At 27.9% G+C, this 16,688-nt stretch overlaps 5 protein-coding genes across 6 annotated transcripts in view; 3 read left to right on the top strand and 2 right to left on the bottom strand.

The window, feature by feature from the left end:
• The first annotated feature begins 3 nt into the window (after positions 1–3).
• Positions 4–1,898, top strand: Sod2 (superoxide dismutase 2). The gene is made up of 3 exons (XM_015321355.2): positions 4–200; positions 561–850; positions 1,262–1,898. The coding sequence occupies exons 1-3, from the start codon at positions 163–165 to the stop codon at positions 1,588–1,590; spliced, it is 657 nt and encodes a 218-aa protein (XP_015176841.1). The 5' UTR covers positions 4–162; the 3' UTR covers positions 1,591–1,898.
• A 636-nt stretch (positions 1,899–2,534) lies between these two features.
• On the top strand, positions 2,535–4,963 carry Ccm3 (programmed cell death protein 10 Ccm3). The gene is made up of 5 exons (XM_015321369.2): positions 2,535–2,967; positions 3,115–3,292; positions 3,409–3,541; positions 3,619–3,783; positions 4,315–4,963. The coding sequence occupies exons 1-5, from the start codon at positions 2,896–2,898 to the stop codon at positions 4,397–4,399; spliced, it is 633 nt and encodes a 210-aa protein (XP_015176855.1). The 5' UTR covers positions 2,535–2,895; the 3' UTR covers positions 4,400–4,963.
• A 104-nt stretch (positions 4,964–5,067) lies between these two features.
• Arpc5 (Actin-related protein 2/3 complex, subunit 5) lies at positions 5,068–5,991 on the bottom strand. The gene is made up of 3 exons (XM_089176836.1): positions 5,731–5,991; positions 5,531–5,604; positions 5,068–5,351 (listed from the first exon to the last, which is right to left on the bottom strand). The coding sequence occupies exons 1-3, from the start codon at positions 5,888–5,890 to the stop codon at positions 5,103–5,105; spliced, it is 483 nt and encodes a 160-aa protein (XP_089032962.1). The 5' UTR covers positions 5,891–5,991; the 3' UTR covers positions 5,068–5,102.
• Positions 5,992–6,102: 111 nt separating this feature from the next.
• LOC107066599 (putative ATP-dependent RNA helicase TDRD12) lies at positions 6,103–7,141 on the top strand. Of its 2 annotated transcripts, none has more exons than XM_015321389.2 (4): positions 6,103–6,398; positions 6,559–6,632; positions 6,724–6,843; positions 6,965–7,141. In XM_015321389.2, exons 1-4 carry the CDS (start codon positions 6,256–6,258, stop codon positions 7,069–7,071), a joined length of 444 nt encoding a protein of 147 aa, XP_015176875.1. In that variant the 5' UTR covers positions 6,103–6,255; the 3' UTR covers positions 7,072–7,141. The 2 variants fall into 2 exon arrangements, with proteins under 2 accessions (XP_015176875.1, XP_015176869.1); XM_015321383.2 differs by having other exon boundaries at positions 6,508–6,632.
• Positions 7,142–8,057: 916 nt separating this feature from the next.
• The window catches only part of Miga (mitoguardin), a 35,106-nt gene continuing 26,475 nt past the window's right edge, over positions 8,058–16,688 (bottom strand). Inside the window, exons 4-9 of the mRNA XM_015321453.2 lie at positions 12,271–12,458; positions 11,850–11,987; positions 10,391–10,503; positions 9,864–10,032; positions 9,534–9,767; positions 8,058–9,429 (exon numbers count right to left, since the gene is read on the bottom strand). Of these exons, the coding sequence (XP_015176939.1) occupies positions 9,103–9,429; positions 9,534–9,767; positions 9,864–10,032; positions 10,391–10,503; positions 11,850–11,987; positions 12,271–12,458 (1,169 nt within the window). The 3' untranslated portion in view covers positions 8,058–9,102. The remainder of the gene's footprint in view (positions 9,430–9,533; positions 9,768–9,863; positions 10,033–10,390; positions 10,504–11,849; positions 11,988–12,270; positions 12,459–16,688) is intronic.

The raw sequence follows: 16,688 nt of genomic DNA, 5'->3' as shown, positions 1-16,688 counted from the left end.
TGGAAATTACGTTTACTCACAGATTGTCTTTATTAGTTTCATTCGCTCTCGTTGCAGAGCTCATTCTGCTTCGCGAGACGTCAACGAGAACCGGTTCTACTTCGCTTAAACTCAAAACGTAATAATTACTAAGAATTCTTCTTTTTTTATACAATAACAACAATGTACGCTATTAGGAGAATTGTGACAGCTAATATCACGTATGTTTTTATACATTTTACTTTGTAATCGAATTTGTTCATTTGTGCATTAAGCATTACATAATTTCTAACCCTTTTTACCATCAACCGCATTTCATTCAAATACCTGATACCATTTCTGCATTATATTTGGACTCATTTTTTAAATAAAAAATTGAATTAAATAAAAAATGTATAAACATTATAGTACTAAAGTATCCGTAGAAAGTATTTTTGTTCAAAATGTCATACTTTTATTTATTGATCATACTATGTTTGTTTAATAATTATGATATCAAATATTTAGTTTCGTTATTAGTTTAAATAATTAAATATTATATAATTAATTGTGTAATTATTTATTTTATTATATTTTTACAGTAAGGAACAATGTGCAAGATTAAAACATACCCTACCAGATTTACCTTACGAATACAAAGCATTGGAACCAATAATAAGTGCAGAAATTATGCAATTGCATCATTCTAAGCATCATGCGACTTATGTTAACAATTTAAATGTTGCCGAAGAAAAGATGAAAGAAGCTGTCGCCAAAGGTGATGTAAATACACAAATTGCGCTTGCTCCTGCTATTAAATTTAACGGAGGTGGTCATCTTAATCATAGTATCTTTTGGGCTAATCTGTCACCCCATGGTGGTAATCCAGATGGTATGTTTAAAAAATATATTATTTAGGTATAATAAAATCATTACAAAAGTTATTTTCAGAATATATAATCTTTTTTAATGATTAATCAATATTATATTTATGTTCTGATAAATTATGCCAAATAAAACCCATGTTTGTTACATTTAAAGCATATCACAAGACTCAAACGTTGTTATAGTGCAAAGGTTTAATTAGTTCAAAAATAATCTACCACTTGTCTTATCTATTTTTTAAAATATTGAAAAATTTAGTAGAAATTTATAAATTTAATATAAAAAGAAATAATTGATTATAATATTATCATACTTTTTTTATTTATGCAATTTTGACCTTCCAATCTTTTTTCATGATAAGATACTTAAATTGACTAATTTTAGAAAATAATTGTAATATAAATGAATGTTTTGACAGGTACCCTTATCAAACAGATAGAAAAAGATTTTGGTTCTCTCGAAGAGATGAAGAAACGTTTATCAGAAAGTACCATAGCCGTTCAAGGTTCTGGTTGGGGATGGCTTGGATATGATCCGAAATCTAAGTCCCTCAGAATTGCAACCTGTGCGAATCAAGATCCTCTACAAGCTACAACTGGTCTCGTACCACTCTTTGGTATCGACGTTTGGGAACATGCTTATTATCTTCAGTATAAAAATGTACGACCGGATTATGTAAAAGCAATCTTTGATATTGTTAATTGGAACGATGTCAATGCTCGCTTTAAACAAGCAGCTGGCTGCTAATTGCATTAACATATGAAAACCAGTGTAATACATCACATTGAAAATTAGCATTGTGCACCATATAAAGCACTCATCGATTTTAATATTTTCTTTTTATATAAAAAAAGTCTAAAACACCTATCGAAGTGTTTTTAATTTATAGAAATATGTCAAATAATATTTTAGGTTGTTATCATATGCATATATAAATATAGTAATAGGAAAACAAACATTGTATTTACTTATATACTGTTTATATACTTTTATCATTAACTTTATATGCATCGCATAAAAACAGCTAACATGTAAATTAAAAAATATAATTATTATATTAATATCTTTATTACTCTCCCACTTTTATGGGTTTAAGGAATCTTGACGATATTTCCTCATCTTTTAGAGTCAATAGCACAGTGTCTGTTGGTTGTCGCCTATCCAAATATTAATCATGTTTATTGTTTCATTTTAGTTATCCAACAGAAACTACTTTTAACAGGACAAATCCATTAATTGATTGTAATATTGTATAAATTATTAATTTTATAAATATATTATTTTAAAAATAAATAATAACATTATTTATAATACTAAACAGTTATAATAATAATAAAAGTATATTATTATATTTTATTAAAACTTTTCAATAATAAATTTAAGCACATACACGTTCACACACAATTGTTAAAAACTAGGTTTCTAACCAAAAATCTCTTATCAATATATAACCATTTATTTAAATTTATAATAATAAAAATAAATAATTAAACATATTATTATATTATATTAAGACTTTTTAATAATAAAGTAGAACACACATACACATTGATAGAAACTAGGTTACTAATCTAAAAAGTCTAATCAATATATTATATACAATAAATAAATCAATTTTAAAAAATCAAAGATTTTCAAAAACTAACCTAAACACGCTATTTTTAAAATAATAAATTAATATTTTAAATATTAAATTTCATTATTATATACGATAAAAATTGTTGTTATGTCGTTGGCTATACGAATCTAAATGTTCTAAATACTTTCACTTTTGACGTTTGGCAACGCTGTCTTGAATTGAAGCCATCAGAAGACATAAACGATAAAAAGAAGAAATATTATAACCTTTGGTATTTTCTCTTACCAGTTATAAACAAAATAAAAAGGATTAATAGAAAAAAATATAATATCCTGTTACATAGTCAAATAATTCTAACAGCATTATATTCTATTCGTGTAATATCGTGACCTATTAAATCTAAATTATTAAACATATGCACGTGTAAGACGTTATTAGAACTGTCATTATTAAGAAAATAAATTTAGTGAAAGATGACAATGGGCGATGAGACTCCAATTACATCTCTTGTACTTCCCGTTATATTACGGCCAATTTTAAATAAGGTATTACCTGATCTAATATCTTTAATTATTATTACATTTAATTATATTTACAAAAAAAAAATATTTATTCAAAAATCAATATGAATTTTAAAGATTGTCAATAAAATTGTCTTGATTTTAATATAGCACTTTTCTTTTTAAATTTAGTTGGAGAGACAAAATGTTATGGCAGCTCAAACTTTATGCACTGCACTTTCAAAAGCAGAAAATTCATATCCTGGTATAATGCACGACCTCATTCTTGGAATAATACAAAGGGCTGAATTAAATCTCGATATGAACGAAAGCGTTTTACGCTTGCAAGGCGCTGCTTCTGATTACGACGGTAAAATTCAATTGCAAATTAAACAATTATTTATAAATAAAAGTGTTAACACAATTATAAATTTAAAGATAATCTATTAAGATAGAATATTTTAATTAAGATGTTGTTTGTTACAGTTGTTGAGTATCGGACTGCTAGATCTGAAGATGCTTTCCAAGAATTAAACCGTAAATCTATGTCACTGAAAAGAATATTGAGTCGTATTCCAGATGAAATAACAGACCGTAAAACATTTCTTGAAACAATTAAGTAAATAATATTACATTTATATATTTTTTCTTGATGTTACATAGTTTAAGAATTATATTTTGATTTAATTCTTGCAGAGAAATAGCAAGTGCAATAAAAAAGTTATTGGATGCTGTAAATGAGGTTGCCGCATTTATACCAAGTTCGACGAGAAAACAAGCATTAGAGCAACGTAAAAAAGAGTTTGTAAAATATAGTAAAAGGTTTAGTAACACGTTGAAGGAATACTTCAAGGAAGGACAGTAAGTAGATAGATACAATGTTTATACTTATAAATTTTCTCATTTATAAGAAATTTCGAGTGTACGTGTATGTGTATATATATATATATATAATCATTAAAACATTTAGGACATCAGTTTTTTTTTTGGTATAAGAATTCTTATAAAATATTGTATAAATATTGTGCAATAATTCAAATCTCTTAACTTAAATATGATGAACATTTTGAACACATTTATCATATTCTATCATATACACTTTTTTTATTTTTATAGGTAGTAGCACCTCTCATTTAATACTTGTCTTTTTTTTCTGTACAACTCGCATTATCAGTTGACATTTTGAAAAATATATTTCAACAAAATTACAGAAAACTTATATTAAAAATTAAATTGTCGTGGTAGATAATAATCTTCACTAACAAGAATAGTTCATGCATGTAATCTTTTGTTCTTTTTTTTTTTAATTTCTTTTTACGTTTATAAATGATAATACATTATTTAAAATAAAAATGTATAATGACTTTGACACTATTTGTGACATTGTTTCAGAGCAAATGCAGTATTCGTGAGCGCGTTATATCTGATACATCAAACAAACATGATAATGCTCACGGTTAAGGATAAATGTGAATAAAAAATTCATATGGCTCTTCGGGGATCGTTGGTCTGTGTGATACCATAACAATAAAATAATCGATATATACATATATATATATATATATATATATATATATATATATATATATATATATATGTATGTATTATAATATTCTATTATTGTAGAATCTATTTGTTTGAAGATTATATTTAAATAATATGTATAACGTGATAAATAGATTACCACTATTTTATCCACAGTGGTTGCTTCTAATAGCGGCGTACAATTATCATACATATACATGTTAAATAAAAAAAAACTGTTATCTTATTATTAATATTACAACTATTTATATTACATTAGTCGCAGTTAGTTTTTTTCTTTTTCGTTTTATGTTAAACAAAGAAAAATTGTAAATGCTTTTACTCGTTAACAAAAAACGATGAAACATTTGCGAAGGAAAAAATGTATTAGAAAAAATATCTTATTTAATTGATTATAAAGGAAATGAATAAAAAAAAAGTTATTTTGTAAAACAATGCTCGTACAATGCAAATAGATGTATCTCTTTACAAGAAAAATAAGAATTCATTACGACTATTTTCTCGTGCTTTCTTCTTTGTGTCATATTAATAACAGTGAAGAGGAGATGTATAGGAAGAAGCTTAACAATAATAATGATTTGAAAAGTTTTGCTAAAAAAATAAAATTAAAAAAAGAAATAAAAAGTAGAGATACTTCAAGCACGTTTACTATCCGAAAATGCACGTACGATACTACCTACTCCGCTAATATTATAAACTTTCTCGTGCCATACTAACAAGTGATTACTGCTACCTTCTGTTGGAATTTCAAATCCTCTATAAATATATTTCATTAATACATCCATTAAATCATGATCTACTGCGTCTAACTGCGCCAGACAATCATCCATTTGATTTGACTTTATGCTTAGAAGAACCTTCTGTGTTAAATTCCTAGCATTGTCCTGAAACGTTAGTGTCAGTGTTAATAAGGAATTACATTTTATTATTAAAAGATTTTAGTAGAAATAAAGGGGAGAAATAATTAAATTATATAACAACTTTATCCGATTCTAATCAATAAAAAAAATTAACAGATAAGAAAAAATTGAAAACGGAAGAGTGAAGGTTTTGTTGAGGTTACCTTTATCTGTTGGTTCTTACATCCTAGTGGTGCTGATTTTAAAACGGATATCAATGCTTCTGCATTCTTACCCTTAAAAATATGTTAAGGAAACTATACGATTAACTTACTAATTAAACTATTGTCAAATTACACATACAAATATATATACATATATATAAAGATAAATAGATATGTGAAATTATGCGTGAAAGGATATTGGCTAAGAAGTGTCAAAATTTCATTTTCGTCGGGACCAGTTGGTCCCGTCGAACCAGCATCGGCATCCTCTTCTTTGAAATTATTATCACTGTATTGATCAACATCTATTTTTCGGAACGCTGACGCCGACGTATCTTTTTTACCGTCGTTTCTTGACATATCTATTATTATCTACCACCGTAAACCTTGCAAGGATCACGCCTGATCACGCCCGGCTTATTGCCATGCTATGACACAAAGAATGTATTCTATAATCAGTGGCCATCGTGGCTAGGAAAGCGACATCTTCTTACGTTCGTTTGACACAAAAAAAACGATTGAAGCGCCATCATATAATTCACGTCGGTAATGTGGAATTCTGCAAAAAAATATTAATGATAATTCTGATCAATTGTTTATAGAATCTCTATTATAATACATATTTTATGATTAAAGATACAAAAAAAGAACAAGTTTTATATTAGATTTAAATTTGTACCGCATGATTTTGTTTTTTAATTGTGTTTATAATTTAGTCGAACGTTATGGATTGCCCGCCACTTGTGAATTTATTTAATAATCCTAAAATAATGTGGTATCAAACGGATACTACAATTGTTATTCGTATTATGTTACAAGATGTAAAGGATTATTTTCTTAAAGTCGAAGTTGATCATTTACAATTTAGGTAGAAATACATTGTAACAAAATAAAGATTTTTAATACTTGTTTACATTGATAGTAATTTTAAAATGTTAAATAAAAAAATAAAACGTTTAAAAAAAATGTATTTTTAGCACCATATTAAACAACAAAGAATATTATGTCAATTTGTATCTATTTGGCAGTGTGGTACCAGAAAAAACGATTCACGTTAATTTGGAAAGAGAAATTAAAATCATTCTTATCAAGGCATTTAAATGTAATTTTTATAATAATTTTTAAATTATTTTTAACATGACATGTATATATGTGTATACATAAATATTAAAAAAAAATATTTTATGTTGCAGGGTTACCTTGGTTGAGATTACAATATCATAAAGAAAAATCTCCTTATATTATTCTCGATACAGAACATTTATATGAAACTAATTATAGTATGGATGAAAATAGGCTTATAATGATTGATGGTAATTATAACATTTTTTTCTTACGATATATAAATTTTTAATAATTACATCATCTTCTAAACATTTTGTATGCGTTTAAAAAGTTTAATATTATATTATAATTTTTTATTGTGCAATACAGAAAGCCCAAAGTTAGCTGAAAGTTTACGCAAGGAAAATATTCTGCCTGAGATAGTTGATGATGATAGTGAGTCTTCCGATGGATGGATGGATGATATATTTTTATAACACATTTATTTGCTAGTTATATAACAAATTTTTAATTATTATTTTTTTAAATATAACATTAATCACTTTATATTTGAAAATGATTTATAAAGTAGAATCCTAATTTGTCGATCTACAATTTGGTTAGAACAATTAAGTAATATTTCTAAGAGTAAAAAATGTTCCTTCGTTTTTTTTTAATATTTTTATTTTATAAAATTTTTGTTTTGTATTACTTTCCCTTTTATAGATTTAAATCATTTTTCTACAAAAAACCTTTTTATACATAGTCCATATTTGTGTGAGTTACAGTGTGAATTAATAGCACAATTTTTCTATTACCTATGTACGTGTATTTATTAATGTACTAACTATGCCGATTGTGCCTCGTCTTTAGTGATCTGATAGGAACTAGTATTTTAATGTGGCTAAGTTGTTGATATTTTTATGAAATGTTTATGTGATAATAATTATATAATAACGAAAGAGAATCTCTGAAATAACAGTAGGTGAATTTTTTGTAATAAATAATTTTATTACTTAAGATCAAGCGTAAAATTAAAAGAACGTTCTTTAAAAGAAAACGTTTGAAAATGTATAAATATTTTGATATTCGTATTAAAATTTAAAAATATAAAGTATATATATATATATATATATATATATATATATATATATATATATATATTTTTTTTTTTTTAAAAGAATAAAATCAATTCTAAAAGATAATTATATTTTCTTCTTATAATTTAATCAAAATTATTAATATAGAATTTGTGTATGATTTTTCAACGATTAATATAAATAACTAACATAAAAGTATGTTATAATTACGTATGTAAAAATGCTCTAAAAATTTGATCTTGATAATATAAGTATAAAGTGTAAGAAATTAGTCATGGAAAGCAACTCTATGTAGAATGCATATATATACATATATGCACTGTCGTGTGAGTAAATAAAATATTCTAAAAGTGATAACACTTATGAGATTGTCAATAAAAACAATCTTTTAATATTATCTTATTTAATTAGTTTTCAGGAACTATTAGAACACTAATATTCAATATAAATGCTACAGATTTGTTCGTACATTAATCGTGTTGTACAATACTGCATACGACTGCTTATAACTTAATGGAATATGCTTGTTTATATTAGACGTATTATATAAAATAAGTTAAATAAACGACTTATCGTATATCCTGGTAAAAGGCTTACTGTAAAATTTGCTATTTTTTTTGCTAGCGTAGCACATAATTCTTGTAATATGTATATATATATATATATATATATACACATTATTTTTACAAGCAATCGTCATAAACGTATAAATGATACACACATTAATGAAAATGATAACAATAACGATATGAAAAAATTACTTTCTATTAATCGAGAACACATTTGAGACATTGTATTATTTTATACTAATTTTTAATAGTTACTTCAAACAACTTACCATTAATAATCATTATTCGTTTCAATGAAATATATTCAATATCATTGTGTAGTAAATATTTATATATAAAAAAGAAAGTATTAGCAATTGAAATATATAAAAATAATTCGAACAACGTATGCCTAAATATTTTCTATTTAACACTAACATAATAAATTGTCTTTGGTACTTGTAATTGATTCAACGAAATGATAACACTATTTAAATGTCTTTTCAAACATTTTCATAATGTTATGACAGCATAAATGAAATTAAACTATTATGTATATAACTTTCTTTTTATATTAAATTTTACGAGATTGGAAATGAGTTATTTCAATATATTAAGTATAATTACAAATATTTAAATTGAAAGAGAGGAAATATCAAATAATAATTAATATAAAATATTTTATACAAAAAAAAAAGAAAAATATATATTGGACGTTCACAATATAGTCTAATAGCGATCTTCATAATTGTTCAATTTTCTAACAAATAAAACAAATATCAAATATAACATAACAAATTTTATACTATTTTGAGATTTTTTATAGATTATGCATTATCGTGTGTATGTGTGTATCTAAATTACTATAAATAATTTATCTTTAAATTTGGCTGGCACCTTCCAAAGAAAGTCTTTGATTAATATTTTCAACCCTTACTTTCATTTCCCTGATAATATCTTCTGCAAGATTATCGACAGTTGTGTATCTAACTTTGAAGAAATTAAATATATCTATGAGAAATTCTATGACCTGATCTTTAAAAAATTGACAAGTAGATCGTAGGCTTCCCTCGGGACCTAGAAATCCCCAAACAAGTACTGGGGTTATTTGTTCCGAAATGGAATAGAAATGAGCCAAGAAACCTTTGTCATATTTCAACATTTGTCTTTTCCCCACCAACATTGACCATACCGCTGTTCCCACAGCCTTCAACAAAAAGATTCGACATTTAAACGATTTTAAATAAACTTTTGATGTTTATTAACAAATTGTTAATTAATATTTATTAGTTTTGATTATTTTTAACTGACCGTTTCTCTGAAACTCGCAGATATCCATCTGTTTTGAAGTATGGCCTTGATGGAAGATGGCGGCTTCTCGACTTCTTCGAAGGCATCTAATAGTATAAAGTCAATTAGTACATCATAAAAATTAATACATTTAACACCTCGATTAAATAACTCCTCCTCAATTATTTCACTGTTTCGTGGCTCGTTCAAAAATTCTAGCATGCGGTCGTAATGTACCAAATAATCTTTCGGATCCTGAAAAAAAAAAGAAATAATAACGAACAAAATTATTCTTAATTATTTTGAGACTCAAAATTTTTTAACCCACCAATATAAGTTGAAAATACATACTCTGTCGGCAAAAATGATTAAATCGCTAATTATTTGACGCCCAATATCAGCTATCCAAATGGAGGATGACTCTATACTGAACAGTTTTGTGTATGCTTGACGAAGGCAGTATACTTTAGCCAAGTACTCAACATCGGAGCCACATTTAACCAGCTCTGTATGCAATCGTCTGTAATGCAGTATTCATATTAGGTGAAATACGATATTTTTCCTTGTTAACGTGTAAGAAAAGAAAAGAAAAGCAAAAAGAAATCCAAGAAATCAAGAAGATCTTAACCATTCATTGATCAATCACGTAATATACTCGTGATGCATGTTGCACATGCAGAAAACTTATGTAAGTTTTAAAGATTATGTAAGATTTTAATAATTTTTAATGTAAGTGCATTCAGTTCATCAAAACTTCAATTTGCTATAACTTCGAAACAAGTTCAAATAGAACATATATTTATATGAACTTGTTTTCTTGATTTGATACATTGCCATCCCATTCTATTATACTCTGTACATTTGTAACATTTATATACCTGCAAGGAATGCCTTTATCTTCGTGTTGCTTGAGTGCAGCATGATATAACTTTTGTCTTTCAAAATGTGGAAATAGTTCGGAAAACTCTTCGAATTCACGTAGATCAGCTACCTGTAAAGAAATTAAATTGAATTACCTAAAATGTTCATAAAGATTTATAAAAAAAATTATAACATATAAACATTGGCACATATTTTTCGAGAGAACGAAAAGTATTCAGAGTTGCAATGAAGAAGAAAAATACAAGTAAAATTACACGACCAATATGCAGTTGAACTCATTTTTTAATTTAAAATAACATTCCTTGTTATGTACATGTATCATTCGATTTTATGGGGTTGCCTGGAAAGTTCACATTGCGTTGCTTTTAAATTTTTCTTTAAAAATTGGCACAAACTTTTTGGATAAACCAATAAACAAAAAGTTTGGTAATAAAGAAGAAAAAGAAGAAGAAAAATAAAAAGGTGCATTATGAAATAGTTGGTTTGATTTACGAATCAAGATTTGAATGAATCTGGTCTTTTACGACAAGAAAAGAAGGAACTTAAAGCGATTTTCTCACTCGCGTTTGCACCCATCTTAGTGGTTGTGGGTTTCCCCTTCGTCATTGTAGTCATTCGTTGGTATTCTACGCGTAAAAGCCAACGACAACGTACCAACCAAGTCATCGTCCCCAAGCGTAGGAGGAAGAATTGGAGAAGAAGAAGAAGCGCGGTGATGCTCTCGGAAAAGGCTTAGGAGATGAGGGCTGGCGCACACAGAAAAGGGGGAACGGACGACATCCATGGACGAGAGAGCACTCTGTATCTTCCGCATTCCAAACATGAAATTCATAGAACGCCTCTCGTCTGTAATAAACTCTCTCTTACGTGTACTACGATAGCACCTACTATTTTTCTTAACTTTCATTAAATTATTTGCAATCAAACGCAATACATATCAGAAAACAATACTTTTTATTTTGATATTACTTTGAAATTTGTATTTATTGGATTGGGTTTTAGTATCGTAGTCGTTTCATCGTTTAATTGCCGTTACCATGGATTTTCATTCGCTTTTCTCAAATTATCCCCATTTTAAAGAAATTATCACTTCAAAAAAATAATAAAGGTTTGAATCTTGTATTTTGTTCTAATCTTCTTCCTCTTCTTCTTTCTTTCCACCTTTTATTACGCTTATTTTAATTTATTTCCTTTCTTTCTTCGTATCAACGTCTTATCGTATATCCCTTTTATTTTTATTCATCGTTACGATTTTACTTTTCATTTTTGTTGGTTGTTGTTATCGTTGTCATCGTATTTGAAGAAAAATAAAAAGAAATCGAAACGCGTAATATTAGAAGTGATACGACCGATGAATAAATTATTCTAAAATTGTTATATGTTCGTTGATAGAACGTGATTACCTCGATGGTAGATGATAAAAAATAATGTTTGAAAGGGTAGCGTAAAAATTACCCCGTCTCGTGCTGATTCAAATGATTCTGGTGAAGATGCAGCATCAGCTTTTTCCTTTCCCGATATTCGCATTCCTAGGTTGGATGGATGGTGATCCTCTAAGCTTTCCTGACTATCGTCACGAAACAGCACTGAGTGCTATATGCAAAAAAGAAAAAAGAAAAATGGAACATGTTCATATAATATAATACATATACGTTCATACACGCACGTGTAAAAATTGTTTCGCTAGTATATGGTAAAAAAATAAAAAAAGACAAAAAAATAGATCGCAAGAGGAAGGACACTAGTGACGTATTTGAAGTGACACTGGACGAGAGAATAATAGCATTTTTTTTGTATATGTCGCCAGTGTCAACATGGTATTCAAACGAAACGAGCAATTATAACGAGGGGTGAGGGATGGACAGTTGGACAATACCTGATCGATGAATAAAAGCTCCGCGTGATTCTGAATTTCATAACCCATGTCGAGGAGATCTTGAACGTCCTGCGTAAACGCCGCGTCCGCTTTTGATGGCAGGGCAAGGGCATCGTTGCTCAAAGTTGAACTGAATGCTGATAGTGCATCCTCCCAGTAAATTAATGCTTTTTGTAGAGCTTCCAAACCTGTGTATCATTATCATTGACATTGGGATTAATATTCATTTTTATTATGTTAAACATATTTATATTTATTGGGTTGTCCAATAAGTCATTTCTAAATGTTTATTAGTTTGCATTTCAATTTATAACAATAATATTTTGTATTAAATAAATTTTTTAAATCTTTTCCTGTTTTAGTATAATTTAACTGAAAAGAAATGTTTAACAATATTTTTGATTACAATAAGAAAAGGGATAAATATATTTAATATTAATAGTATCGAGAAAGATTATCTGGCAACCTAATAATCGTTTCAAACGAGAGCATGCTTTTTGCATGGAATTAGTCATCCTCCCGCCCTCCCTCCTTCCCTCTCAAGTATCACCCTTTTTAACCTATCTCTCTAGGACCCGTCTTTATTTAAAATTTAAATTACCGGATATCTCATTGTGTGCTAGATTTATTTTTTTACTCTCTCTCTCTCTCTCTCTCTCTCTCTCTCTATCTCTGTTTCTCTTTTTTATTAAAGTAGTAGTAGTAGTAGTAGGATAAATGTAGTTGTTTAAAATTCCGATAAAAGTAATCTTTAATACAAAGGGAAATAAATACAAAGAAAACGTCGTTTAATTTCTAGTTTTATAAAACGGCTTATTATTTACATTAAAAAATATGCTATTTATCGAAATTGTAATTTATTATTGAAATAAATTTCATTCGATTATTATGATTATTATTTTTGAAAGTGAAAAGGTGTGTTTACCTGTTACCAAACGAGATAATATGCGTAAACTTTCTTGTAATAAATTTCATAATGACGATTTTCGTTTTCTGATTGGAAACCTTCGCATCGTGTAATAAAAAAGAAAAAGTTTTTTTTTCGAGTTTATTAATATTCATTAGAAGTGAATGTGAAGTAATATGGAAGAACAAGAATTCCTTCGGTTCGAGAATGTCAACGAAATCCACACTGGGACTATTCATGTTATATTCAAAGAGACCTCCTTTTGTATATTCCATTAATGAACGAAAAATTGTCAAAGTATTTTATATTGTCAACGAAACGTTTTGTGACCTGGTAAACTTACCTCTCGGATATTTTGATTACTTTTTTGTGTAATAAAATTGTCGATCTTTCAACAGTCTTTTATGTATTAGATGTTAGATTTTATTTCAAAAGTAATCCTGGTAATAAACCACACTTTGGATAAGTATTATAAATCAATTAGGTGTATGTGTGTGTAAGTGATTTATGATGGCAATAACAATCTGATTTAATATATTTTTAAGCTATCCTATGGTTCACCATATATTTATAAATATTTATATGGGTGAAGTCTTGACAAAAAACAAAACATATTTTTAAACAAGAAAGATGTTTGATAAAAACAAATTGTTTTTGTATTAGATTTCAAATTTGTCAACCCATCCTATATATATATGTATGTTTAATTACAATTTTTATATGTTCGATTATTTTTATTTACAACATACATATACATGTACATGTATATATGTGCGTGTGTAAGCATATACTAGAAAATTCACCGGTTGTAATAATATTTGTTCAAGGAGTAGCAATGTGCAATTCATGAGTGCAGCTGTATACAAGGGAGAGGTTGCACCCTTCAACCGTTGAGATTGCTTTCGATTCGACTGGGGTTCAGATAAAATATTTTCTACCCCGAAGCAGCAAGTTGTCTATTGTGGCTATTAGATTTTAACGATGAACGTTTATTCTTCCATTTTCTTTTTTTCTCAGATCGATAAATTTCTTGACCAACACAAGAGAGTGAACGAAAGAGAGAGAGGGTAAAGAGATATTAATTATTTGCGAAATATATGGCCTACGAACATTATTATAAATGATAAAAGGTATCTAAAAATACTTTAAAAATTCCTATACCTTGACGCAATAATCGATCGCGTTATAGGTCGATCCATTTTCCTCTGCTTTTAATCGGTCCTCTGAAATTAGAGTTAATTGATCTTCCGGAAATAATTGACTCTTCGATAAACTCGTTATTGAGTTTAGTATCCTAATGGCTCTCTCCCCCCTCTTTTTTAAAAAAATTTATCGAGAGACAATAAACTTACCTTTTATTTTTTTTTATTTTTTGCTTCGAAAGAAAAAATAAACTTTAATCTATCGAGGGTCAAAGGTCAAAGATAATTTTATTCTCTAGATTATCATTAAGATCTATTAAACTAATATTATGACTTAACGATAAAATCATGTTATTTATGTTCAACGTGTTAGTGCACGAGATGCTTTAAATAAACATAAGCAGCAACAGGTTTACTTTTTTTAGATTACACCCGTTAGACGTCCATCAATGGTTATTTAATTGTTAGATAAAAGTGAACCCTTTGACTTTATACTTTTGCAACGTACTCGCATGCATGCGCCACAGAAACTGTGCTATTATATGTAGTAGATATTGGTTTATACATATATACATGTATCTGTAATTGGAGGAGGTTTAATCATAAAAGTAACGTTTATGTATAGGGTGTTTGAAGGTTTTCTGACTAAACTGTGTCACCGTATCCCTTGTAAAAAAAAAAAAAAATTAAAATAGTAAAATGTTGTATAAACATGAATCATTTAAAACTTTAGTTCAAAAGTTATGATTTCAATTATAAATGTTCGTGTTTACTCGACACCATGATTGTACCATAAATTTCCAATTGATTATTCTTAACCCTTTTCTTACGCGTTTATCTATAATAACGTTTTACTTTTTCGAAACGATTTAGCTAACCCCAATCGATATCGGTCATCTTTAAATTTCCTGATGGAATGCTATCGATGGAAATGTCAAAAATATTTTCAAACCAAAAATATGTCGGACATTCGGTTGTGCGAAGGTAATAAACTACTAGAGGCTGCTGTAAAAGAGAAGTATCAATGCAGATTTTCTGCCAGAATAGTCAAGGATCGATCAGTTCTTCCAATTGTGCATTCATAATTATGTGAAACAGGCTCGTTTAATCCAACAGCGGTTCTTTGAACAAGAAATTAGGTGATTTATAATTTGTGTCATAACTTTTCGATAATACTTTGGATGACCCTATGTTTATAGAACATTTTTTTTTCTTTTCGTGCATAAAATACATTGACACCCTTTGGCTGGTAAAACCTCAGACACCCTGTATGTACATAGAAGAATTGTATCCATATACCGTGATATTGCGTAATAGAAGCCAACACATAAGGCGACTAGGTAATACGTATCGTTCACGTTTTCAAGCGGTATATCTTAAAAGAAACTAACATAAAGAAAGAGTAAGACGCGGCGCCAGACGGCCATTTTTGTTTTAAGAACTATCCTATATTCCGTGTTAAAGCGAACTTAAACTCCGTTATTATGTAACATTTACATAAACTCTAAGGTTTATAATAAAAAAAATTATAAAACTGAATAATTGACAGAGACACGTATACATTTGCAAAAGTAGATCAAACAAGATAATACAAGTAATAGATGTTTCAAAGAAAAGAAATTGTTACATTCAGTACAAATAACGATACGTTATTGTATTTCTATTATTCGTTTGTCAAATTCAAAAATAAAAATAAATGGACATGTTGGAAAGGAAATTAAAAAAGAAAAAAAAGAAACTAAACACACATCGATAACAAGTTGATATTTGAAAATATATTTTCAATAACGTATTCGTTTCAATTAACGTATATGTAAATATAACTCGAAACGTTATTTGTTTTCTCCGTAATCTTCTTCTTCTTTTTCTCAATAAAACCATTCGTCAATCCCTCGTTGGATATTTTATTGGATTGTTCGATTTTAATTGGACGGTTTGTTGTTATCGGATATCAGGTCTCGTTTCGATTTCAACTAGTTTTAATAAAAGAAGACGAAGAAGAAGAAAAAGATAAAGAAAAAAAGAAAATGAAAAGTACAAATTTATTTCTAGTTCTCATCTTGTGTCAGAGACAGACAAGATTCAAAGAGTAGATTTAACGTTCATGCAATTGGATAGTAGAAGGATATCAAGAAGAAGAAAAAAAAAGGGAAATGAGGAAAAGGTGATTAAAAACAAATTTTCAGTCTCGTTAAGCCCTTTGACAGAAATGAAAAGGAGATAAATGAAAAAAGGGGTAGGTAATAGTAGTAGGTAGGAGCATCGGCAGGAAAAAGAAAAAAAAAACACGAGTGTAAGAAAGACAATCGAGATGAAAAGTGTATGGTTGGAGGATCAAAGAAAAAAAAGTGTATGCAGCATTTGGTTCT

Source organism: Polistes dominula, unplaced genomic scaffold (genome assembly GCF_049000335.1).
Source record: "Polistes dominula isolate Pdom_NZ unplaced genomic scaffold, Pdom_raw_medaka contig_12, whole genome shotgun sequence".
Lineage (NCBI taxonomy): Eukaryota > Metazoa > Arthropoda > Insecta > Hymenoptera > Vespidae > Polistes > Polistes dominula.
Note: the sequence above shows the minus strand (reverse complement) of the source record. Positions and strands in the feature narration are given on the sequence as shown.